The sequence below is a fragment of the Aquarana catesbeiana genome, linkage group LG03 (genome assembly GCF_042186555.1).
Source record: "Aquarana catesbeiana isolate 2022-GZ linkage group LG03, ASM4218655v1, whole genome shotgun sequence".
NCBI classification, from domain to species: Eukaryota; Metazoa; Chordata; class Amphibia; order Anura; family Ranidae; genus Aquarana; species Aquarana catesbeiana.
In genome coordinates, this window is record NC_133326.1 from 674,607,157 (window position 1) to 674,634,812 (window position 27,656).

The following is a 27,656-nucleotide window of genomic DNA, read 5'->3' on the forward strand; positions in this document are numbered from 1 at the left end:
TTTTTGCATTTTTTATTTTGCGCTATTATTATTATTATTATTCTTGATATCACTTGAAAAAAAAAGCCTTTGAAAATTTGTTTGCAATAACTCCATCAGGATCACCAGCAAAACAGCTTCATTAAAGAAGAAGAGAATTGTGCGCTGCATTAGGAGCTTTCATAATATGCCGTGCCACGAATGTTAATTCTCCATTACAAATGCTAGTTTACAAGACTGACTGCTTCTGCTTCTGAGCACGCGTGGACTTTTGTGCGCGGACTTGTGTACACACGATCGGATTTTCCGACAACAAAGTTTTGTTGGCGAAAAATCTGAGAACCTGCTAGCCAACATTTGTTGGCGGAAAGTCCGATGGCAAATGTTCGATGGAGCATACACACGGTCGGACTTGCCGACAACAAGCTCACATTCAACATTTCCCATCGGAAAATCTGACAATGTGTGCACGGCATAAGTCTTTAAAAAAAACTTTTGGCTGGAGTTTGATGCTACAGTAGGTTTACAGTAGGTGGGTGCAGGAAGGTGTGTAAATTGCACGTGTTCCGGCACCCACAAGCACCGTCAGCCAAAACACACTGCTATTTTGCAGATGCGCGTGGGTGCTGCGCCCACGCAAAACACGAGCCACAGGAAAGACTGAGTTGTGAACCTTGCATAAGTGACTATATGCTTTTTATTGATGCGTGTTACCTCCATGTGTGGTGCGTTGGGGTGTCATTCATTGTCAATGGAACTCCAACGCACAGTACTATAGTTGCTAATGCACAATGCACATACCATGTATTTACCTACACTGCATCAGAAAAAGTGCTGCATATCCATTAATTGGTTCATTGAGATGTTTATCAGGCCATTCAAATATGTGGGTTATCACAAAGTGCATTAACACACCATAACAGACCATTTATATGTATATGGTCCCTTTAGGTGTAAGTGTATCTAAACCCAAAAACAAATATGTAATATATTGCACGTAACCAGTTCTTGGTGGGTGCATTTATTTTCTTTTATCAGGCAAATAACACACTTCCTATTCCTGGGTGGCTACGCTCACTTTTCCACTGTATTTCTGGAGGGACTCATGGTTGTCGCCCAGCCTTGACTTTAAACATGCTTTCCTCTCTATCTCCTTTACATGGAGGGTGATGCACAGCTCCCAACTGTCCCTGATTTAAAGGGACTGTCCCTGATTTGGAACAAAGTCCCTCTCTCCCTCTCCCCCCCTCATTTGTCCCTCATTTCGGTCTGATCTATATAGTTGTATATAAAATGCACTTTTTATCATTCAAAAAGTGTTTTCCAGCGCTAAACCTTTCATCCAATTTCTAATTTGCTGCATTTGTAAATTTTAAAAGCCAATATAAAGAAATAGTAGTGGTAAAAAAAAGCACTTGTGGGTTTAACTAATCATTTTTTGTTGTTGTTTGTCAGACAGACAAGATCGGTGATCTGCCTTGTCCAATCACAGCGGGAGTGGGTCGCCGGTGGCGCGCACCCCAGACCCTGAAGAAGCGAACAAAATACAGGTACGTTGTTTCGTGCAGCTGGGCCACCCTGCCACGGTATATGTGTGGTGGGCGGTCCAGAAGTATAAATATAAAAACAACAATTGCACTCACATAATGGAGGGGGGCGACAGACTGGGGCCAGTGACATATGCTCCAGGACAATCAAAGAGAGCTACGGTCAAAAAGTATTTTATTGGGATTTTATGTGATAGACCAACACAAAGTGGCACATAATTGTGAAGTGGAAGGAAAATGATAAATGGTTTTCAAATTTTTTTACAAATAAATATGTGAAAAGTATGGCGTGCATTTGTATTCAGCCCCCTTTACTCTGATACCCCTAACTAAAATCTAGTGGAACCAATTGCCTTCAGAAGTCACCTTAGTAAATAGAGTCCACCTGTATGTAATTTAATCTCAGTATAAACGCAGCTGTTCTGTGAAGCCCTCAGAGGTTTGTTAGAGAACCTTAGTGAACAAACAGCACCAGGAAGGCCAAGGAACACACCAGACAGGTCAGGGATAAAGTTGTGGAGAAGTTTAAAGCAGGGTTAGGTTATAAAATAATATCCCAAGCTTTTACTATCTCACAGAGCACTGTTCAATCCATCACCTGAAAATGGAAAGAGTATGGCATAACTGCAAACCTACCAAGACATGGCCATCCACCTAAACTGACAGGTCAGCAAGGAGAACATTAATCAGAGAAGCAGCCAAGAGGTCCATGGTAACTCTGGAGGAGCTGAAGAGATCCACAGCTCAGGTGGGAGAATCTGTCCACAGGACAACTATTAGTTGTACACTCCACAAATCTGACCTTTATGGAAGAGTGGTAAGGAGAAAGCCATTGTTGAAAAAAGCCATAAGAAGTCCCATTTGCAGTTTGCATGAAGCCATGTGGAGGACACAGCAAACATGTGGAAGAAGGTGCTCTGGTCAGATGAGACCAAAATTTAACTTTTTGGGCTAAAACCAAAACACTATGTGTGGCAGAAAACTAACACTGCACATCACCCTGAACACACCATTCCCACTGTGAAACATGGTTGTGGCAGCATCATGTTGTGAGGATGCTTTTCTTCAGCAGGGACAAGGAAGCTGGTCAGAGTTGATGGGAAGATGGATGGAGCCAAATACAGGGCAATCTTAGAAGAAAACCTGCTAGAGTCTGCAAAAGGCTTGAGACTGGGGTGGAGGTTCACCTTCCAACAGGACAATGACCTGTTGGAAGGTTTAGATCAAATGGAATGGTTTAGAATCATAGCATATTCATGTGTTAGAATGAATTCTCATATAAGCACTGCGCTATTGAATTGAATATAAATATAAATATACGTGCTGCTACTTAAAGTGCAAATAATAAAACAAAGGGCAATGTAGTGTCAATCTACACAATCACCACTTTATGAAGAGTTGCACTATTTTCACAATTGATTCTTTGTTGATATTTGAATTTATTTATGATGGACAATTTTTGATTTTATTATGGACACTTTTGAATCATTTTTATTGTTCTTTGCGCTACTGTAATTGTGTAGATTGACACTACATTGTTTTTCACCATGTATTAGAATGGCCCAGTCAAAGACCAGACCTAAATCCAATTGAGAATCTGTGGCAAGACTTGAAAATTGCTGTTCACAGACGCTCTCCATCCAATCTGACAGAGCTTGAGCTATTTTGCAAAGAAGAATGGGCAAAAATGTCACTCTCTAGATGTGCAAAGCTGGTAGAGACATCCCCAAAAATACTTGCAGTGTAATTGCTGCGAAAGGTGGTTCTACAAAGTATTGACTCGGGGGGCTGAATACAAATGCCCGCCACACTTTTCACATATTTATTTGTAAAAAATTTGGAAACCATTTATAATTTTCCTTCCACTTCACAATTATGTTCCACTTTATGTTGGTCTATCGCATAAAATCCCAATAAAATACATTTATGTTTTTGGTTGTAACACGACAAAATGCAGAAAATTACAAGGGCTATGAATACTTTGTCACTGTACATGCGGGGCACCGGACAAATGGATTCCAATGTTTTTTTCTTTTTTTTTGAAGCATGTGATTAGAACCAGAGGCTCTAATAGGCTTAAAAAAAGGGTGGGTTCGGGGCACAGAGCACTGCGCCCTAAGCCCACCCAGTTGTGTGACAATAGCGAATTAATATTCGCTATTTTCACACTGATTCTCCTCCCGGCCAATCAGGAAGCGGGTCCTGAGACTCGTCACCCGATTGGCTGAAAGGACAGGTGACCCTATTGATCAGACAAGCTTTAAAAATTCTGCACTGAACAGATGTAAAAAAGAGAAGATGGCAGATGAACAGGTATAACTTATGTAGGAGGATTTGTTTCACCTCTGTGTATCACCTGAGGCTAGTTATATCACTGGGTATATGTAAAAGTTTACAACCACTTTAATGGTATCCTTAATGCTGAGAAATACAGGCAGATATTTTTCCGTCATGCCATACTATCAGGGAGGCATGTGATTGGCCCCAAATTTATTCTGCAGCAGGACAATGACCCCAAACATACAACCAATATCATAAAGAACTACACTATTTTGTCAAAAGTATTGGGACTCCTGCCTTTACACGCACATGACCTTTAATGGCATCCCAGTCTTATGCCCCGTACACAAGATTGGACTTTCCGACAACAAAACCGTGGATTTTTGTTCGAAAGATGTTGTCTTGCATACACACAGTCACACAAATGTTGGCCAACAATTATAAACGTAGTGACGTACAAGACATACGTGATATCTCCATTACGAGCGCTAGTTATATCTCCGGCTCGTACTTGATTCCGAGCATGCGTGGACTTTTGTCCTGACGGACTTGTGTACACACGATCGGAAAGTCAGACAACAAACATTTGTTGGCGGAAAATTTGAGAACCTGCTAGCCAACATTTGTTGGTGGAAAGTCCGACAACAAATGTTCGATGGAGCTTACAAACGGTCGGACTTTCCGCCAACAAGCTCACATCCAACATTTATTGTCAGAAAATCCGATCGTGTGTACGGGACATTAGTCTTTGGCCACCCCAAACTCGCTCATCATGACTTTATGGACCTTGCTTTGTGCACTGGTGCGCAGTCATGTTGGAACAGGAAGGGGTCATCCCCAAACTGTTCCCACAAAGTTGGGAGCATGAAATTGTCCAAAATGTCTTGGTATGCTGACGCCTTAAGAGTTCCCTTCACTAGAATTAAGGGGCCAAGCCCAACCCCTGAAAAACAACCCCACACAATAATCCCCCCTCCACCAAATGATTTGAACCAGTGCACAAAGCAAGGTCCATAAAGACATGGATTAGCGAGTTTGGGGTGGCAGAACTTGACTGACCTGTGCAGAGTCCTGACCTCAACCCAATAGAAGACCTTTGGGATGAATTAGAGCAGACTGCGAGCCAGGCCTTCTCGTCCAATATCAGTGCCTGATCTCACAAATGGGCTTCTGGAAGAATGGTCAAACATTCCCATAGACACACTCCTAAACCTTGTGGATAGCCTTCCCAGAAAAGTTTAAGCTGTTATAGCAGCAAAGAGTGAGCCAACTCAATATTGAACCCTACAGACTAAGACTGGGATGCCATAAAAGTTCATGTGCGTGTAAAGACAGGTGTCCCAATAATTTTGACAATATAGTGTATCTTCAGCGTAAAAATGTCCTGGAAGTGATGGTTTGGCCCCCACAAAGCCCTGATTTCAAAATCATTGAGTCTGTCTGGGATTATATGAAGAGACAGAAGGATGTGAGGCAGTCTACATCCACAGATGATACATGCATTGGCGTAGCATAAGGGGTTGCAGGGGTCACAATCGCAACCCCGCCCAATACTGGGCTTCCACTTTGCCTTCCACAGTCCACACCCTCTGTTCTCATTGCCTGGGGAGAAGCTGTGAGCCTTTTCCTGAATGTAGAGGAGCATGGGGTGAGAACAGCCCAGGATGGGGAAGTGTCTGTGCTGTGTGCTGGCAACGTGGAATGGTAACCAAGCTCAGTGAGTTAAGAGGAGAAGAGTGCCGTCCTGTTGCCACGATGGGACGGATGTTACTGGTGAGGTAAGACACCGCTCAGTGTCTTCTAGTCACCAGCTGGGATTCTTTGTACCCCCCCCCCCACCCGGAGATGTCGCTTACCCACCTCCCTGACAACTGGAAAAAAGACACACACCTCTGGGAGGTGACCTTCCCCCAACACCTGCCAACACTGACAAAGAAACCTTCAGAAATTGCTAAAACAAATCCCTTAACACCTTTTAAGGGGGCCCTGAGGGGCTGCAGGCTCCAAATTTTGTGTCACACGGCTTTGCCCCCCCCAGATCTAAGTTACCCACCCCCCAAAGCTCCCTGACCACCCCCTCCACCCTGGATGCTATGCCCGGCTGCTGAGCTTCTTTCCCATTATGGCACTCTATATTGCTCCTCCTCCGCAGGGCTTAAATCACATTCCTTTACAACACAGCCAGTCAGCCACGATCTTCACAGGGTGTATCCGCCTACTGCAACTACACTGCCGTTCCGACCAGAGAATTTCACAGGTCAGAACGGAAACATAAAGTCAAGATACACCCTGTGAAGGCTGATAGACTGTGTGTAAAGAAATGTGATTCCAGCCCTGTGTAGTGTGGGGGAGAGGATCTGTATACAGTGCTGGGATGGTAAAGGAGCTCTGTCCTCTGATTCTCCAGCGGTGATTCCTGTCCTCTGATGTAAGAAGGAACTCTGGGAACTCAAAACTCTTAAGCCACTTTGAGTATCTTGGCATGCGGTGGGTGTATCTGTAAGCACGGTGGAAGTGGTGGGTGGTAGTGGGGGGGCCCATGTCAACTTTTCCATCAGGGCCCACAAGCTTCAAGCTATGCTTCTGGATCCATGCTTAGTTCTCCAAGAGGTTTGGAATAACCTACCTGCCAAGTTCCTTCAAAAACTGTGTGCAAGTGTAGAATTGATTGATTGAAGTGCAGAATTGATAGAACTGATGTTGTTCTGAAGGCAAAGGGTGGTCACACCAAATATTGATTTCATTTGATTTGGATTTCTCTTCTGTTCACTTTCCAATTTGTTAATTGATAAAAATAAAGTAATAACACTTAAAATTCTGAAAGCATTCCTAATTTACAGCATTTTTCACACCTGCCTAAAATGTAGCAGGCCACTGGCCAAATTAGCTGCACCCAGACCTTAAAAAAGAAGATTCTGTTGAAATTATTAACCTAATATGGCCACGTCACTATATGACATTGTGCTATTATGGCCATTTGGCCATATTAAGTCATTGATGTCACCAACATCCCTGCCCCTGAGGGGCAGGGAATTCCCCGTCTGCAACTGGTTACTGCTATCATGTGACAGTTTCCCAGGAAACTGGGTTTGGTCCGAACCTTACCTTATCTAGTTCACATGATAGCAGGCCACTGGTCACACAGCTGCCTGTAACAATGGGGGATGCTGGTGACATTTCTGACCTAATATGGGCACATGGTCATATTTGCTCAATGTCATGGTCCAATTTCGGCCATGATTCCATAGTAGGTGTTTTATCCCGGTTACGTGTGGCGCCCTGTAGTTTAGGCAGGGAGCTCCTCACAAATTTACTTGCCAAGAGTAGTTATCTTGGTCGATTGATAGAGATCTATTGATTTCTCTAAGTTTGGCCTTGTTGCACTTTTCTCTTCTACCACTAGGTGGCCGGGTACTTGGTGGTACTAGATACGAGAAGGGCAACTCAAGGTCAGGTTATGGGTATATGGGTATCTCAGCCAATGAGCAGGGGTTTTCTTGAATCTTCTATTCTGTGAGGTCAGGTGATCAGTGTTCTGTGCCACCTGGACGGCTGTCTGGGTGGAGCATTCCTGCACATGCAGACATGGCTTCTTGCCTTTCCCTGCACAGCTGTCCTCCTATTGAAGTCTCTGAGTCTGCCAATTGAATCTGTAACTACTTAAGAATGTCCTGGCCCTAACCCTCTTTCCCCCAAAAATACAAAATGGACTGTCAAAAGAAATAAAACCTCTTTTACATCCAAGAAGTGTCTGGCGCCCAATGACTTTTATCATCTTTGCACCCACTATGCCTCACAACCCACCACATATTGAAGGATGTCAGCTATTTTTGGCCTTGGAGGTCCTCATTAGACCAAAAGAGGTAAAAGACCTTTCTACACGTGATAGTTTACATTTTTTAGGTTTTTTCCCCAAATGTGCAAAGAGATCACACAAACACTTGTAGCCATAACATTTTAAATAAGAAATGACAGATACAGATAACAAATGTAATAATATTAGAAAATATAACAAGAATACTTATAGATGCCTTTTTCGCCACGGGTCCCTCCATCTTATATGTTGTGACACAGATGATCAGACCCGGGTTAATGCTCGCCCTGGTAGAGACTCAACTATTACAAGTTTTTGCTGTGTTATATACAGAACTAGTGTGTAAGGAAGTAACCAACCCCCTCGATAGCAACATGATCTTTAAAGGACTTGGTTAGTTTGTAATGACATTCCTTTGGTATGAACTCCGCTAAGATAACCAGGCTTTGGAGGCTTTCTTATACATTAGTGGCCTACCATTAAAGAAAATTTTTATTTTTTCCATCACTCCACCCCTTGGCTCACAAATATAAAGTAATGCGTCCAATTGTACATAAAGGCAACATGTCAACAATGGAAGAAAAGCACCCAGTTATTTTTTTCTTCCACCTCCTGGTTTAGTTTATCTCATATGGGAAACGAGGAATCTAAAATGTTGCTACCTACTTTTCCTATTTGATCTACCTACACAGAAAATCTCATTCAGCTTGTTAGGGCTGAAAAATATACAAACATTAAAAAAACATTAAAAAAACATGTTGTACTAACAATAGAACACCAAACTGTCCCTTTCAAGAACTTGAAAGGACAGGAGCAGATATGAACACCTAACTTTCCTTTTCAAGAGTTCGGAAGCATAGAAACTTGTCAAGGTTCTCCATATCTGGTGATGGACAGCAGAGTCTTAGGTGTACGTCTACTAAACTGAGAAGTTTTCTCTCAGTTCAGTTCTCAGCAGTTCTCAGAGGAAAATTATCTCTTCTGCAGTCTGTTTATAAAGCCAAGAACTTCTGTTCTCAGAGGAAGGACAGAGGAGAAGTTTTTCCTCTGAAAACAGCTGAGATCGAGTAGAAGAGGATGGGCTGCCTGTGACCTCATTAGATATTGTGTGATTACAGTGCAGCTGAGTTTAAAAAGTGAAACCACAGTTTTAAAGAACACGTAATTACATGTGTAGACACGTGAAAGCGACTCACTGTTCTCTAACTCTGGGTGCTTGTGAAGATTTGGTGTGCCTGGCTGTACAAGAGTGGGGGATCCCTGTTCATCTGCCGTTCCTGTGGAGGTGCGCTACACTGACCAAAAGGTCATGTTGCTTTTAAGGGGGTTGGTCATTTCCTTACACACTAGTCCTGTATATAACGCAGCCAAAACTTGTAATAAGTGTCTCGTCTCAGAGCTGCTATCATGCCTGCTTCTGATTGTGATAATCTGTGCCAGGACTGAGGGACCCGTGGCAAAAACAGCACCTATATCTAAGTGTTGGAAGGCAACATGGTTTAATATCATATTTATGAGGTTTTCTTTCTGGTTGATACAACCTGGTGACTGGAATGTAACAAGCAGAGGCGGCTCTCTAATTAGGCAAATTAGGCGGTCGCCTAAGGCCTCGCACTCACAGGGGCCTCGCGGCCGCCTAATTTACCTGTTCTCAATCACTGAAGTTGACGCTGGCGGCTCCGCCTACCCCCACTGGGACTCTGTGGCCCAGGAGCTGACGGGCAAATCGGATACTGCCCGCAGCCTGAGGAATAGCGGCCTCATCACTGAGCGTCCCAGTCCGTGGGGCCTCATGTGTAAGTTTTGCCTAAGGCCTCACAAAGCCTAGAGCCACCTCTGGTAACAAGTTGCACATGAAAGCTTTGTAGAACAAAAGCTTGGCTCCTGACCAACTGGTGTGATAAGATTGAAATCCTTGATTAACACTCTTCGAAGAGGGCCATTGCTGAAGATGGGCTACATAAAAGATCAAAGGATCAACAGTCAATGAAGATGACCCGGGTCACATAGTGATGATCCATGGAAGAATACTGCCCTTAGAGGCCAGTACAGCAAGACGGACAGAAAAATAATATATTAAAAGGACTGCCTCTTGGCAATATCTCATTGGACAGGAGGCTAGTGGGGTGTGGTTACGAGGGGGTCTGAATGCAGTGTAAAAGTGCACACAGAAGGGAAATTGATCCCTTTTCCTCTTTTGGCTCTCTCTTGCTTCTCTGAGCCTCATGGCTCTCTGTTACCATCCTGAGCCTAGCTGACGAGAAAATATCTAGAGGACAGCCTTGCGATAAATACCTTTGATGTTCTTTTGTTATATGCTCTGTAATATTTTCCTTTAGTGTTTTTATGTTAGCATTTTCCTATTTTCTTGGGAAATAAATAAGACATTGTTTTACTAAGCAGTGTGTTTGTTTTCATAGCTAACCTTATATCATTGTGTTATCAACAGTAACATTATCAGAGTTTTATTAGACTAGCTAACTGTAGGAATAGACAAGTTAATACATATATGGAATAAATAGGTGGAATATCCACAACCACCTGGATGATATTTATTTTAGCATTTATTACAAGTATTCTTGTTATATTTTCTATTATTACATTTGTTATCTGTATCTGTTATTACTTAACCACTTCATGACAGGGCACCTTTCAGCGCTGTCACACTTTGAATGACTATTGCGCAATAATACAACACTGTACCCAAACTACATTTGTATCATTTTGTTTACACGAATATAGCTTTCTTTTGGTGGTATTTAATCACCACTGGGTTTTTTATTTTTTGCTAAATGAAAAAAAAAAGACTTAAAGTTTTGAAAAAAATAGCGTTTTTCTGTGTTTCTGTTATAAAATTTTGCAAATAATTGTTCTTCATAAATTTAGCCCAAAATGTATTCTGCTACATTTCTTTGGTGAAAATAACCCAAATCAGTGTATAATATTTAGTCTGTGTGAAAGTTATAGAGTCTACAAACTTGGGTATATATCTGAAAATCGATCAATCCTGATGTACTGATGGCCTCTCTCATTTCTTGAGGCTCTAAAATGCCAGGACAGTAGAAATAACCCCCAAATGACTCCTTTTTGGAATGTAGACAGTCCAAGGTATTTAGTAAGAGGCATGGCGGGTTTTTTGAATTCTATAAATTTTTTTGTTAGAATCTTTTGCAAAATGGAGAAATTAAAAAAAAAAAAAAAAAAAAATCACAATTATATGCAGTACAGTGTCATCATATAACTGGTGTTGCAGTGATCAGAGACACTGACTGGTGACAGTACGAAAAATGTTATAAAATGTTTTTATTACATTTTGTTTTAACACACTGTGACCAGAGCAATATAATGTTACCATAGTAACATTGTACTACTCTGGGGAAGGGATCAGGATTTTTTATTTTTTACATACAATGTTTGCTTATAGCAGTGTATAACATTGCTATAAACAAGTTTTTTACTGTATGAAACGGAATCATTCAGTCTGTTTTGTTTTGATTAGCTGTGATTGGTCAAAGCTATTCACATTGTACAGATTGTGACTGGCCCTGTTTGTACCATGTGATCAAATTGAACTAACTGAGCTATCACCATATTAAGGGTACTCTCACACTGGGGCGGGGGGTCCGTTAGTGCCTGAAAAGTGCTTTACCATCATTTTAGAGGCGCTTTTCAGCCGCTAGTGGGGTGCTCCTAACCCCCTCTAGCAGCTGAAAAAAGGGTTAAAAGCGACTGTGTTGTGGCGCTTCGGAATATAAACATCCCTTGTAATAGAAAAAAAGCATGACAGGAGGTCAAAAAGACCTCAGATCTCATATTTACACTAAAATGCAATAAAAAAAAAAAAAAAATTAAATGTCATTTGAAAAAAAAAAAGTATCTTTAAGAGCTATGGGTGGAAGTGACATTTTAACCCTCACTGATCTTCCCATCGCTCATCTCCATACCACACACGGAAGAGGACCCGATCGCCTCCACCATTACCGAAGGCTCCGGTAAGCGGCGTAGGGCACCGGAGAGCGGCGGGGGGGGCCCTTTCCCACCCCTCTCCCACCGCCGATAAAAGTGATCTCACCGCGAATCCGCTGCAGAGACCACTTTTATCTGAAAGCGTTTTTTTTTTTAAAAGAACAGTTCTCAGAGCTTGCGTGCAGAAGTGAACGCATATGAAAACGGTGTTCAAACCACACGTGTGAGTTATCGCCGCAATCGTTAGAGCAAGAGCAATAATTCTAGCTCTAGACATACTCCGTAACAAAAAACATGCAACCTGTAGAATTTTTTTAAACGTCGCCTATGGAGGTTTTTAAGGGTAAAAGATTGTCGCCATTCCACGAGCGGGCGCAATTTTGAAGCGTGACATGTTGGGTATCAATTTACTCGGTGTAACATTATCTTTCACAATATAAAAAAAAATTGGGCTAACTTTACTGTTGTCTTATTTTTTAATTCAAAAAAGTGTATTTTTTCCAAAAATAAGCGTGCTTGTAAGACCACTGCGCAAATACGGTGTGACAGAAAGTTTTGCAACGGCCGCCCTTTTATTCTCTAGAAAATATATAATGTTTGAGGGTTCTAAGTAATTTTCTAGCAAAAAAACAGTTTTTAACTTGTAAACACCAAATCTCAGAAAGAGGCTCGGTCCTTAAGTGGTTAATTAAATGTTAAACCTACAAGTGTTTGTGTGATGACACATTACGTTTCTCTTTGGAACGTCCAAAGGTGTCCCAGGTCTGTTACAATCCTATAGTGTATACTAAAAAAAATTTTTTGAAGTGTTCGGGTTTAGCTTGAAGAAAAAGTGGCAACCCTAGTTCTATGAATAAATGGAATACCGCGCCAATCCAACAAATGAAGCAGCCAACACTACAAAACGACTGTATTTGTGCACATTAACTAAATAAAAAGTGTAGCGCTATGATGATGAAACAGATGTAGGGTGTAGGACAGAAGGAAGCCTGTTTACATTTGAAGAAACCAATAACTTCATCTGATCCAAAACCTATATATGCTAAATAATGCCGTGAATATGGATATGACATCCAATATCATCACTCGTGTAAATAAGAAGATGCTCTATCTCGCTAGGAAGAGCAGAAAACATCAAAAAAAACTGAATGTATATAAAGGTTAATATTATTTACAACATCCAAACTAATCAGTGATAAAGAAAATATATAGTGTCAGAAGTGTCCATAATGTGAATGGATGAAACTCCCAAATAAACAATATAAACATATTAGTCCATATGTTATACGGTGTGGTTGGCCCAAATTAAATCCCAGGCGGGTGGCATCACAAGGAACTATCCAATTTTCAGTAAAAGATGGAATACTCTTACCGACTTTGATGGACTCACAGGCCTTTGGCGGTGAGTCAACTAGGCTTGTACTGTCTTATGATGGATGACAGTGACAGGATGGCTTGTACTCCCGAAGGGTTCTCCCTCAGATGGGGGGCTAGGAATCCGCCCAAAAAGGTCTCCGCAGTCTCCGTCTTTGTCAGCATGCATGGACCATATATGAGGAAAAAACAAGGAGCCTCCACATGGTGTAAATCCAAAAAAACTATTTTTCCAATAGCATTTATTAGATCACTCAAGATCCTCAAACAGTCCAACAAAGTTAAAATTAGCAGAATCGATTCAAGTAGATAAAAAGTTGGTAAGCGTGGTAAAAGTGGCTGGGTACAGCAAAGAAACCCTGGGTTTCTTTGCTGTACCCAGCCACTTTTACCACGCTACCACTTTTACCACGCTACCAACTTTTTATCTACTTGAATCGATTCTGCTAATTTTAACTTTGTTGGACTGTTTGAGGATCTTGAGTGATCTAATAAATGCTATTGGAAAAATAGTTTTTTTGGATTTACACCATGTGGAGGCTCCTTGTTTTTTCCTCATATATGGTCCATGCATGCTGACAAAGACGGAGACTGCGGAGACCTTTTTGGGCGGATTCCTAGCCCCCCATCTGAGGGAGAACCCTTCGGGAGTACAAGCCATCCTGTCACTGTCATCCATCATAAGACAGTACAAGCCTAGTTGACTCACCGCCAAAGGCCTGTGAGTCCATCAAAGTCGGTAAGAGTATTCCATCTTTTACTGAAAATTGGATAGTTCCTTGTGATGCCACCCGCCTGGGATTTAATTTGGGCCAACCACACCGTATAACATATGGACTAATATGTTTATATTGTTTATTTGGGAGTTTCATCCATTCACATTATGGACACTTCTGACACTATATATTTTCTTTATCACTGATTAGTTTGGATGTTGTAAATAATATTAACCTTTATATACATTCAGTTTTTTTTGATGTTTTCTGCTCTTCCTAGCGAGATAGAGCATCTTCTTATTTACACGAGTGATGATATTGGATGTCATATCCATATTCACGGCATTATTTAGCATATATAGGTTTTGGATCAGATGAAGTTATTGGTTTCTTCAAATGTAAACAGGCTTCCTTCTGTCCTACACCCTACATCTGTTTCATCATCATAGCGCTACACTTTTTATTTAGTTAACCCTAGTTCTATGAAATAGGACAAGTTTCAACACACTGTAACACATCACAACGTGCTTCAACACATAGAATTACAGAATTATAATTTTTTTAAATCTAAAAAAGAAAGCACTGCAATGCATTTTAACAACGCATTGCAGCATGCGTCCACACCCCACATCAGTGCCCACATGTCATGCGAACAATAACACACATCATCTGGTGTGAACAAGCCCTCTAAGTATATCAAAGTAAAACCAAAACTTTTTTTGGGTGGAATAGGAAATAGTTTGACAAGTTTTCCCCGACACCAAGAAAAAAAAAAAGATGACAGGGGAGGGACCTCCAGCACACAGCCTGTAATTGAAAGCCTCAACTCTGTTCCTGTGTGCTGTATAAGTGGGGTGGGAGTGTCCCCTCCCTCCCCTCCAATCAACTCTCAGAGCCACTGGCAGCTGGTGTTTTTCTTTTTTTTTGGGGGGGGGGGGCGCCCATGTGCCCCTAATGGACGGGCCGCCACTGCTGACAGCTCTCCTCACTGAGCTCTGCAGAGTGTGACTTCTCCACCCCCTTTCCTCTGAACTCTCAGACAAGCTTTATAAAACTAGCTCTTTGACACTTGTAGAGAAGAGAAGACTGCAGATAAACAGGTACAGCTTACGTAGGAGGATTTGTTTAATCTCTGTGTATCAAATGAGGCCAGTCACTTCACTGGATATACTGTATGTAAGGGTTTGCAACCACTGTAGAACTGTGCCAGATTATTTTTGTCTGATCAGATTTGCCTTAATTTCCTGTTCCGGAGAGATGCAACAAGAAGTGAGAGATAATCTCTCCAAAGTGTGGTGAAATCCTCTTAGACAGAGAGTTTCCCCTGTGGTCACACCCATTTAGCACTTCATGAGTTATATACAGTATATGTAAGCACAGACATTTCTCCATTTCCACTGTGCAGTGATCGATCAGTGCATTTCGATGCATTGCAAAAAAAAGTTTGGCATGCAAACTGAAGGGTCTGGTATGGATTTTGGGGGGGACCCCTACGCCATTTTTTTTTTAAATTTGGGGCATGGTTCCCCTTAATTTCCATATCAGACCTGAAGGGCCTGGTATGGATTTTAGGGGGACCCCCATGCAATTTTTTATTCATATTCATATTCATACCAGACCCAAAGGGCCTGGTAATGGACTAGGGCAGGAACCCATGCTCTTTTTTTCAATTAGTTTTGCAGAGACCCGACAATTTATTACAGCCACGATCAGTTTTAAATTTAATTTTTTCCTTTAGAAATGTAATTTTGCTGTGGTATTGTTCTAAACATGGGGAAAATTCGCCAGTTTGCAGGCATACTATGGACACCCCCAGGCACGATATTTAAAGGAATATTTCATTTTTATTGTTTCACTTTAAACATTAAAAAAATCACTGCTCCCGAAAAACCGCCAGTTTTTAAAAATTGTTTTTGCATTGATCCATGTCCCCTGGGGCAGGACCCGGGTCCCCAAACACTTTTTATGACAATAACTTGCATATAAGCCTTTAAAATGGGCACTTTTGATTTTTCATGTTCGTGTTCCATAGACTTTAACAGTGTTCGTGTGTTCTTCTGAATTATTTTGCCTGTTTGGTATGTTCTGGTGCGAACCGAACCGGGGGTGTTCGGCTCATCCCTACTTTTTACCAGACAAGAAACAGGAAGTGGACTGTATAAGGTATTTACTAAAAGTTTTACTATCCAAAGTCAAAACAACAAGGGCAGAAGTTTTAATAAGTGGAAAAAAAATGACTGCAGGTCGGCTTTAATTCAGATATTGGCTTACATGCATTTGTAGGATTCAACTTCTGTATTTGTCTTGTTTACTGCAATCACCAAAGGTGAAAGAAAATTCAAAATTTGGGGTTTTCACCAGAACAGGACTAGAGGGGAAATCTTCCAATGGTGACTCCAGTTCTGATGACCCTGGTGACCACCAAGGATTTCCTCACTTTCGATGGACTTCTTCTCGCTTTTTATTTTGGCTATGGGACCAGGAAGTAAAGGGAATCTATCCAATGGGAATGGTAAAAAAAAACATGACAGGGCTGATAACACCCCCCCCCCCCTTTACTCTATCCAAAGTGGAAAAAAGTTTGCCTTCAGTTCTACTTTAAGGAATGGGATGGAATGGCTTTGGTAGAATTTGGCCAACAACACATGCTTCCTTATAAATCACCATTCCTACTCACCTATTTAGGAGTAAGTCCTCTGTTATGTCTGTCACAGTTCGTTGTCCACCAAATGAGTGATATATCCAGGCATTACACGGTAGCCGTTGAGGTTTTACACACTCCCAAGTGTCTTCGCTAAGGGGGTTCTTATATCTGCATACGTCCTTTCTTGTTATCTTGAGGTTACATTCCACCACCTCACTACTCCCATTGAAATGAAAAAAGCCATGGAAAAAGACCTGCCAGACACAGAAATCATACTTAAAAAAATCCCATTAAATAGTTTTTACTTGATTTTTATTGAAGAGTTTACACTGCTAAACAGTAACTCTGTGGATTCTGATGTAATGGGGAAATATGGGGACTCCTGTGTAAGCGGAGGGCTCTGGTGACCAGAGATGCCCTTACATCAGAGTTTCCCCTTACACCAGAGTCCTTACACATCAGACTCCACAGAGTTCTCCTTTACATCACAGTCCGCAGTGTTCCCTTTTACATCAAGGTCCACAGAGTTCCTATTTGCATTGTAAAGGGGAACCCTGCAGACTCTGATGAAAGGGGGAACTCTGGGGACTCTTGTATAAGGAGAAAGTCTGTAGACTCTGATGTAAAAGGGAACTCTGATTTAAGAGGGGCCTCTAAAGTAAGGAGGGACCCTAGGAACCCTGATGTATAGGAAAATGCTGTAAACATTGATAAAAGGGGGTTTTCCGGTGTGAACACAGGGTACATCTTGACTGCTGCACTCTACATGTTTTGTATGTTACTTACTCCTGACCCCTGCACTCTATACAGTATACAAAACTAAAAAGAAACTGCCCTAACAAAATTCTCTAAAATAAAAAATGAAAAATCAAAGCAGCAAATCTATCATGAGATACCATACACATTGAAATAATAATTACCGTATTTATCGGCGTATAACACGCGCCGGCGTATAACACGCACCCCAAGTTTAGGAGGGAATTTTAAGGAAAAAAACTTTTAGGAGGGAAGTTTAAGGAAAAAAAACTTACATTTAAATGCCCATCAATGCAGCCTTATCGTGTCCATCTGCAGCCTTGTCAGTGCAGCTTTGCCCCAGTGCAGAATTGTCAGTGCAGCTTTTCCCCAGTGCAGCTTTGCCCCAGTGCAGCCTTGTCCCCAGTGGTCAGTGCAGCCTTGTCCCCAGTGGTCAGTGCAGCCTTGTCCCCAGTGTACATTACATGTTTGCCGCCGACATACACAAGTTTAGTGTGTAGTTTTAAATATGGCGCCGCGGAGTTTGGAGGGACTCGACGGCGCTCGTTCAGCTGAACGAGCGCCGCCGAGAACACAGTGACTGGGCGGAGCCGAGATACACATAGCCAAGGGTTCTTGGCTCTTCTCGGCGCCGTTCACAGTCATGCCCAGTCCATATGATGGACATAACAGAGGTCCAATGGCGGGACTGGGCGGGACTGTGAACGGCGCCGAGAAGAGCCAAGAACCCTCGGCTATGTGTATCTCGGCTCCGCCCAGTCACTGTGTTCTCGGCGGCACTCGTTCAGCTGAACGAGCGCCGCTGAGTCCCTCCGAACTCCGCGGCACCATATTTAAAAATACACGCTATGTGAATGTCGGCGGCGATCACGGCGATCGCTCCGATAGATCACAAAATAGCGGGGATCGGCGTATAACACGCACCCATGATTTTCCCCTGATTTTAAGGGGAAAAAAGTGCGTGTTATACGCCGATAAATACGGTACATCAAAAATGAGTTACACTAGCACGACTCCTTTTTTATATACTCTATACAATATGTTTTACATAACCTAGTCCTGACCAATTTATTCATTGTCCCAACAGTTGCTGGTTTTAAAGAATTTCATCTTTAAAGTAGTTGTAAACCTCAGACGCAGACTAATGGCAGCACCTTTTTGTGCACACTGCTGTCATTAACCATGAATCAGACCGAGACAGAAGTATAGTTAAATCACACTTGTTTAATAATAATAATAATAATAAGGTAAACAGAGTAAGCGTAGTCAAAACAAGCCAGAGTTCAGTAACCGGATCGGGTAGTCAGCCAAGCAAATGTCAGAGAGCCAGAGATAAACGTAGTTGTACAGCAAGCAGGATCAGGAGCCAGAAGGAACGTCAGCCGAGCAAGTCTTCAACAGGAACGCAGGAGAAAGTCTCTGTGATGTTGACAAAGGCGAAGGCAGAGATCAAGTGAGCTGGACGGCTTTAAGTAGGCAGAACTGATGAGCAGAATCAACAACAGCTGGGTAACTGTGGAGATAGGAGCTGGCAATTAGCCGACAGTTGAGCAGCCAGCTCAGAGAAGGAAGAGCTGAGCCCAGCCTTGAAAACTGCACACTACTTGGAATTCACTTTTCTACATCAGTAACAGATATGAAGCCCACTCACACCACTATCTGGATCTTTGTCTTTAGTCTTGTTGGGGATCATGTTTATGCACCTGGTCCCTCTTCTGTGGTTCCCTTCCACAGCTCCCAGTACAGACAATTTGGACAGCCTCTGACTCCTTGTCCCCCATTTTCCAGACTTATTACAATATTTGCGTGCACCCATTCTTGAATAGTGGTATTATTCATGAAACGCGTCGGGATAATTTGCATGCACTTATTATCATGCAGATGCCCCTACTCAATGCATTATCTTGAGTTCACCACCTACCATGTATTTTTAAGTGTTTTTACTACATCCAGGATTCGTTCCATACCACACAGTGGTTGGCTGGTTGCTACCAAAATTTGTTTCTATATATGGTCTGTAATATGTGATTGACAATTTTATTTATTACTTGTATCATGTCATTTTGCCATGTTCCTTGTTTCACCAAAAAATCATTTAAAGTCCCAAAAACCCCCCTTTCTTTTCACAGACGTGAAATATGAGCAAACCATATCCCTCTATAGTGTGTACTTGTCTCAATCCAGAGCGCTAAGTGTCATTTCTGTCTGCTGCTTCGTTCATCTGTTATTAACAGGAATTCCTTCAAACAAGTTTTCCTGACACCAAGAGAAAAAAAAGCTAACAGGGAGTGAGCTCCAGCTGATGGACAGCCTCGGCTCTGTTATCATAGGCGTGCACAGGGGTGTGCCAGGTGTGCCTGGGCACACCCTAATCACTATGTGCAGTGCTGATTCCCACTACTGCCTGGGCTCCCTCCCCCCTTGTTGGCTGCTGGCTTCCCTCCTCTCCTCTCTCCCTGCTGCTGCGGGGGATATTTCAGGATAAAGAGCAGGGGAAGGGGCCAGTAAATATGTAATTTACCGGCCCCTTCCTTTTCTAAATGAACACAGTAAACACGCTCACCCACTGTGTCCATTCATAAATGAATGCATAAGTGTTCACTAGGCTTCAGTTTGTGAATGAACAGGAAGCCACTCAGCATAGAGCACTTCCTATTCATTCACTGTGCAGTGCAACTGAGAATGCAGAGAAAGTCACTTGTGTTTGAGCTTTGGGGTGCACACCCTAATGCAATTGGTTGCACACACCTATGTCTGTTACTGTTTGCTGTGAGAAGGAGGGGTTGTTCCTTTCCTCTAACAAGCTCTCCTCCCTGAGCTCTGTAGAGTGCAAATTCAGCTTTCGGCCCCCTATTTTCTGACAACTCAGACAAGCTTTATAAATTGTTCATTTTCAACTGATGTAGAGAAGAGAGGACTGCAGATAAACAGGTACAACTTGTAGGAGGACTTGTTTCATATCTGTGTATAACCTGAAGCCAGTCACTTCACTGGCTATATGTGAGGGTTTGCAACCGCTTTAAGGTCAGCTTAGTCAGTCAGCCCCTTTTGTGTGCATGAAAGCAAATGCAATGGAAACATTTCATCTAAAAAAAAAAGATCCTTTGTCCTGAGGTTTATTTGTGTCTGTGAGACTGTCAGTTCTGATACAGTAATTAGGAATATTTTGCGGGTACAAGGACTGTTATATGTGTGCAGTGTATATAGGGACTAGGCACAGATTGTGTTTGACAATCCCCCTTTAAGCCACTGCCAAAATCTGGCCATGTATACCAATCACCAAACATTTTGTCACTCTGGAATTTTTCATTTTAAAGTCAACAGATTACTTGTTCTAAATATTGTAATTATTTATACTGCTTAACTAATGATTGTCTTAGTTTATAATAATAGGTACTTCTGTCATAGTTCAGGATGTCAGTAAAAAATGTGCTCTGTCAGTAAATTTTCCATGTCTTGCCAGGTTGGCAACCCTGCTGTCAATGATAATGGTAAACATGACAAATAGAGAGGGTGAATCTCCCTAATGTGGGCACAACGAGCAATCAAAGCCTGACAGGGGTTCTAATCCTTCTCCACTCTATCCAAAACTAAAAAAAAAAGTTTTGCCTTCAGTTATACATTAACCACTTCAGCCCCAGAAGGTTTTACCCCCTTTCTGACCAGGCCATTTTTTTGCTATACGGTTACTTTAACTGACAATTGCGCAGTCGTGCGACGTTGCACCCAAACAAACTGACGTCCTTTTTTTCCCACAAATAGAGCTTTCTTTTGGTGGTATTTGATCACCTCTGCGGTTTTTATTTTTTGTGCTATAAACAAAAAAAGAGAGACAATTTTGAAAAAAAAAAAAACAATATTATTTACTTTCTGCTATACAACATACCCAATAAAAAATATGTAAAAAATCAAATTTCTTCAATTTTTTCCAATACGTATTCTGCTACGTGTTTTTTGTAAAAGAAATCCCAATAAGCATATATTGATTGGTTTGCGCAAAAGTTATCGCGTCTACAAACTATAGGATATTTTTATGGCATTTTTATATTTACTAGTAATGGTGGCGATCAGGGATTTTTAGCGGGACTGCGACATTGCGGTGGACAAATCTGACACCTGACACTTTTTGGGGACCAGTGACGCCAATTCAGTGATCAGTGCTAAAAAAAAAAAATGCACTGCCACAGTATAAATGACACTGGCAGGGAAGGGGTTAACATCAGGGGCAATCAAAGGGTTAAGTGTACTCCTAGGGAATGCTTTATAACTGCATGGGGGATGGACTGACTAGAGGAAGAGAGAGATTGGTGTTCCTGATCTCTCTCTTCCTCTGTGACAGAATGACGGTCTGCCTTGTTTACATAGGCACAACGCCGTGCTGTCATTCCTGCGAACGATCGCGGGTGGCCGGCGGCCCCCCGCTGATTGGCTCCCGCTGTGTCCAATCATGGCATAAGCAGTGCGCGCCCCTCAAAAACCCAGAAGTCGCGAACAACGTACAGGTAAGTTGTTTCACGTAGCCGGGTTGCCCTGTATATGTGCGGTGGGTGGTTTGGAACTGGTTAAGTATATGAATGTAAGTGTTACTAAACCCAGGACTCTGCATTCACTATATCTAGTCTCCCACAGTACAGAACATGGAAATGCAAATATTTTAGAAAATATAAGCTGCTAAATACATTTTCGCATCAGCAGTATAAAGCAGTCTTGTGACTTCTATCAGTGTCTGGTTAAAGTTTGTAGGAGAAGCTTTCATTCTACTCTGACTGTCCAATGAGGCTGCAAGACCCCTGATCCTCTGTCCGGACAGTGCTGATTGGCCCTGTGCTGATCACATGCACCCTCCCAAAAAAAAAAAAAAAAACTCTCTAACAATACACACCAAACTGAGCATATGCAGAGTGCCCCCAAGGCTCTGTACTGTCAGCAGATGGATTTGGGACTGTGGAAGAAGGGGATAATCAGAAAGAAAGAATCAAGCAGTTTTTTTTTACACATTGCAGAGTATTAACCCCTTGGGTTCCACAGTGAGTATAATCAGCATGCTTTACTTCATATACAGACTGATTTTACTGTTGTGGGTTTAGTAACACTTTGTCACAATCAGGGTGGTTTATAGGATTGCACAAGGGGAAATCAGGACTGTGTTTTGGTTGGCACCGATCCCAAGAAAGGTGCTTCACAGCACAGGAAAGTACACAGTTTGACTGTTTCAGTTTATCATTGACTATTTGGTTTGTGTTTCTCTTGGACTATTTTGCTCTTATGTTTGGATATTTTTTCTGATCCACTGGATTGTATTTCTGCTTATTAGGTAAGAATCAGGGCCCATTCACACCAGACACTGCACATAACTGTGCGTTTTTGACATTTACATGCATTTGAAACGCGTCTGAGGCAAGCTTGACATGCGCTTGACGTGCACTCGAGTGTGTTTTGCACTGCGTTTGCCGTGCATTTTTCCTTATACTTTTTTGGGCTTGACTTTCTTAAAGGGGCACAGTGCAGCGCATTTGAAGCGCGTTTGTAGAGCGTTCCCTGCTTTTGTGGTGCAGAAAAATGCAGCGTGCTCTACTTTTTTTTTAACTGCGCTGAACTACACTTCAATGACGTGAACTATGCCCATAGGATTATCTTGCTTTTTGGCTAACTGCATCCAACTGCGTTCGGTGTCAAAGGACCCTAAGGCTCGGTTTATACTAGCTGACTCTAAAGTCATGCGATTTTCAGGGCAACTCGGGAGTCCCACTTTAATACCACTTTGATGTGACTATGAAAGGACTTTTACACTGTGTGGCACTGAAGCCGTATCAATATTGTGTCAAAGTAGTGCAGGAACCTTTTCTGGAGTTGCAGCGACTTCAGTGTCAATTGGAAATGCTCTCATAGAGATACATGACATTTCACATGTCCTGCGACTTTGGGTCTCACAAGTCGGATCCTAAGTCGCAGGAGTGTGAACCGAGCCTTAGATAGCACAATTAATTTTAATTAAGCGCATGGCACTAATTTAGGAATTTATTCATGAGGACCTATAAAATTTTTGAAAGTACTTTTAAGTAAAAATGGCAAACAATTAATTATACATAACATTACATATCGGAATGTCAGTTGTATAAAAAACTGACGCGTTTCGACCCATGTAACTGGGGTCTTCCTCAGAGGATTAGTTCGCTGCAAAAGTTTTTACAGGTGCACATGTCAAATTTTAAGAAGTAATTCATAAACCATAATTCATATGGAAAACAAATATATCATGTATTTACCTAATGAAAAATGCATTCGGAGAAGAAGCCTCCTACATAGAAATCCCTTAAAACCTTATCAGGAATGATCCTGCATGCCCCCCGGTCAGACGGCAACCAGGAGGGAGACAGCACCTCAGAGGTACAGCTTACAAGGAGTCACACGTGTAAGTGCCCCCCAGGGCATGCCAGGCAGGGTGGGCTGCACCTGTAGCAGATACCCAAATAATAATTAAATAATAAGTCTAAAAATGGATGTACAAACTCCATAACATCAGAGATATATAAATAGGAGGTCAGAGTAGTCAGAGCAAGAACTGTATACATATTGTGATATTTTGTTTATATGTTGTATGCATCAAATAAGAGTAAAAGTTCAGTCAAAGATTTACATACCTCCCAACTTTTTGAGATGGGAATGAGGGACAGCTATCAGCAAAAGTATGCAGGCATAGGACACACACCCCTTGCCACGCCCCCTTAAAGGAGAATTGTGCAAAAAAAAAAACAAGATTGATTAAACCCACAAGTGCTTTTTTACCACTACTTTGCCTTTATACTGGCTTTTGGAATTTACAAATGCAGCAATTTAGAATTCAGATGAAAATTTTAGCACTGGGAAACATTTTTTGATAGATAAAAAGTGCATTATATATACATCTATATAGATCAGACCAAAATGAGGGACAAATGGGGAGAAATGAGGGACAGAGGGACATTGCTCGAAATCAGGGACAGTCCCTCGAAATCAGGGACAGTTGGGAGCTATGAAGATAGGTGAAGGGAAAAAAATCAGAGCAACTAGGGAGTGTTGCATATGCAGGTGAAAGAAGTGAAAGAAGTGAAGTGGTGCGTGAAACAAAGTGAAAATAGGAAATGGGGTGAGGAAATGTGAACGTGCAAAGTTGAAAACAATGACCAGAAATGAATAATAATAATGATGATAAGTGCAAGGGAGTGAGGAATAAATAATAAAAACAATAAAAAAAATAATAAAGATAAAATAAAGGGCAAGGAAAAGAAGGAGGGAACAGGGAAGAAAAAAAGGGGAAGAGCGTGAGCTGGAAGGGATGTATGAAATTGAAAATGTAGTAAAATTGATAAAAAATTAATGAAAAATTAAAGTGAAAATAGTGAAGATGGGGGGGAAAAAAACAAAAACAAAAAGGAAAGAGGGTAAAAGGGGAGGGGGGGTAGGGGGAAGGTGAAAAGAAGGAATATAAATGAAAAACTGAAAAGTAGAGGTGAATGTGAAGTGAAGAAAAAAAAATGATTAGAAAATAGTGAATAAGTAGTGACAGGATAAAGCTGAGATGGATAGAGTGTGAATGGTGAGGCAGTGAGAGTGAAGAAAAGAAAACAACCACCAGTGAAAAAGTGATGAGAGTAAATAAAGCAAAGTGCAAAATGTGTAAAATATCTATTTTTACCTTATTAGTAATATACTAAAAGCAATATTGAAGCATTATAGAAGCCACATTGCCATAGCCCAAAATAGAATTAACCTGAGAGGCTTTATGGCTCTGTATCTGTACAACGGAGAGAACCAAAAGGTCTGTTAGAGGAGATAAATACAATATGTAAATTGTGTTAGAAAGCACAAAAGTTTGGCTCAGTAATGGAAATTTGTAAGTTCTGTATACAATTGTATTGTATTTTGTATGTATTGCACATTGCCCTCACTGTGCACACAGCACTAATAATGTTTTCAGTAAATGTTTACATTCTTTCGAGTCCTGATTAGAATTAGTCTGCCTATGTAACGCCCCTTGTTACCATAAACGTACAATTGTAATATTAATGTGATACCTACGTAATCATGTGCATAAAAACCTTCAATTGCGTCATAATAAAGCAGAACAGTTATTTGGAAAGATGCTGAGCGTATCTTTTGTGTCTGTTCCCTACTGCAGTAGTTATTAATTTGGAACCACTAATCAATATGAGGATAGGAGTTGCCTATCATCAATTTAACCGAGTCAGCATGGCGAGCTTTGCCTTAGGAGGGGATTCCAGGTGACCCTGAGTATCCGAAACGAGGAGCTTGAGACGATCTGGGAATTTCTGATAATCAGCCGGCTGAGGTAAGCCTTTTGCTTACATTTGAGTTATCAGACTTCCTTGATCGGTAAGGCATTTTCGGGACAAAGGGTACCTATTTTACTCCCCTTAATCGAACTGTATTGATTGGTGGTTATATGCAACGCTGTATCTTGGCCTAGGCCAACAAGGCCCAGGCCTAGGGCAGCACTTTTCAGGGGGGGCAGCATGGAAAGAGTATCCGCCGGCTTGCGCTACACTGTTAGTGTAGCGCCAGTCTTATGGGGCAGACTGGGCTGAGAGGCAAATTAGCCTAGTGCCCCCATAAAGCGGCCTCACTGCTTCCGTTATGCAGGTGGCTGGCATTCCGCAACTGGTGGGGGGGCGCAGCTTCTAATTTTGACTGTCCTCTCATCCTGGACCACAAACCTTCCTCACTGTGCTATATGTTTTCTGCTGCACCACTGGCATGGTTATATCTTCTTAGACCTCCCCATAAAATTATCAGAAATTTGTGCTAAAAGTAGAACTATAGGCAACACTTTTTTTTTTTCATTTTGTATAGAGTAAGGGAGGGTTATAGCCCCTGTCAGTTTATTTTTTACCATCCCTGTCCCATTGCAGAGATTTCCCTTCACTTCCTGCCCCATAGCCATAAAGGAAGTGAGAGGAAATCTATGCAAATTAAGGGAATCCATTGCCCCCCCAGGCCCTCAGAACTAATGTCCCCACTTGAAAATTTCAGGGTGGGTCTTAAACAGCAAGGGGCGTGGCCTTGACAGGAAGGGGTGGGTCATATTTAAATTAGGGGGTGCATGAGTTTAGTCAGGCTTAGGGCAGCACAAAACCTAAATACACTACTGGTTATATGTTATGTTGTCCCTGTCTATTGTCCATCGGAGTGTTATAGATAAGAAAGGGAAGAATAGTGCTGTTCACAGGTATATGTAGTACATCTGCTAGATAAAGTAGTTTAGAGGCAAGAGGGTATAGGCACAAGTAGAGAAGAAAGAAGACTGGCCAGTCATTATGGGCATTGAATTAAGTAAGGGAATGAAGGGTGAGAGACCCTCAAAAATGCCCAGCGCAAGAGGAGCGCTATATATGAACCAAAGGTGCGGTTCCGCCTATACTGAATCCCTATATTAAATGGTTAAAGTGGACAGGGATCCACAATGGGTAACTGGGTTACCAAGGTCCACAGGGACTAAGAATCATGCAGAGTATACAGCTAGAGGAACAGCTATCTATGTGAGCAGGATGGATCAAGGGTGACATTAACACTAGACAGAAAGGGACATTTTCATGTCAAGTTGTGGGATGAATTTGGGGTCAGGCACTATAACTATTAGATTCAGAAACAGAGAAGTGAGAATTAAAACAGAATACTTTATATGTTGTCAGAGAGGGAGGATGGGATGAGCACTCTGGCTGCCCGTATGATCATAGAAGCTAGATATAAAAGATATGTGAACAAAATAAGGAAAGCAGAATTTAGGCAGGGAAATATTAAAGAGTTAAAAGAAAGTGAGAGAGATATTGGTGTATGTGTGTGCGAATGCTGGGACCTTTAGTTCTATCCCTTGTGTGTGTCATGTATGCAGATGTGACCCCCTCCTTTGTGCTCTCCTGAAAGAATGTCCCTGAGAGGTCAGTGATAAGCTGGAAGGACACCATGCCAATTCCAGTTTTTTTAGACAAAACATTTATAACAAAATGTGCCGGGTTAAGGAATCTAATGGTAAACAATGTGATCACAATTAGTTTGAATCTGTTTTCCAAACATGGTAAAATGAAGGTTACATTTAACCGTGTATTACACAAACTGAATATCCTTTGATAGTGGAAACACTGCATTTAAAAAAGGGAAATTAAGTAATAATGAGTATTAATTTCTAATATGAGTTTAACAATTTTAATAATAATAATATAGATATATTGAAACTGGTTTAGACAACCTTTGGTTGGAAATGAAATCCAGGTTATTGGGGAAATTTGTAATGAATGGGATTAGTTTAGATTAAGATAACAATTTTTGTAATTTACATTTATACAATAAGCCCTTATTGAGAGATAAAAAAAGATTAAGATGAGGTTGTTATTTTGAATAAAGCTGCCATAATATTTAACAAAGCCAAGATGGATGGGATACATAAGAAGTTTTTCTACAAAAATGAAATTTCAAGGTTCTTGATAATAACTTGATGTCAGTCCATGATGTGAGAGTTGTAATAAATAAAATGTAAATATAACAGACCCATCACATCAAATCCACACACCCTGTTAAGATAGATG

At 41.5% G+C, this 27,656-nt stretch overlaps 1 protein-coding gene across 3 annotated transcripts in view; it reads right to left on the minus strand.

Annotated features, from left to right (window-relative positions):
- The window catches only part of LOC141133487 (NXPE family member 3-like), a 110,858-nt gene that overhangs the window by 18,331 nt on the left and 64,871 nt on the right, over positions 1-27,656 (minus strand). For all 3 annotated transcript variants that reach the window (XM_073622884.1, XM_073622886.1, XM_073622883.1), the window contains exon 3: positions 16,354-16,574. In XM_073622884.1, the coding sequence (XP_073478985.1) occupies positions 16,354-16,574 (221 nt within the window). The remainder of the gene's footprint in view (positions 1-16,353; positions 16,575-27,656) is intronic.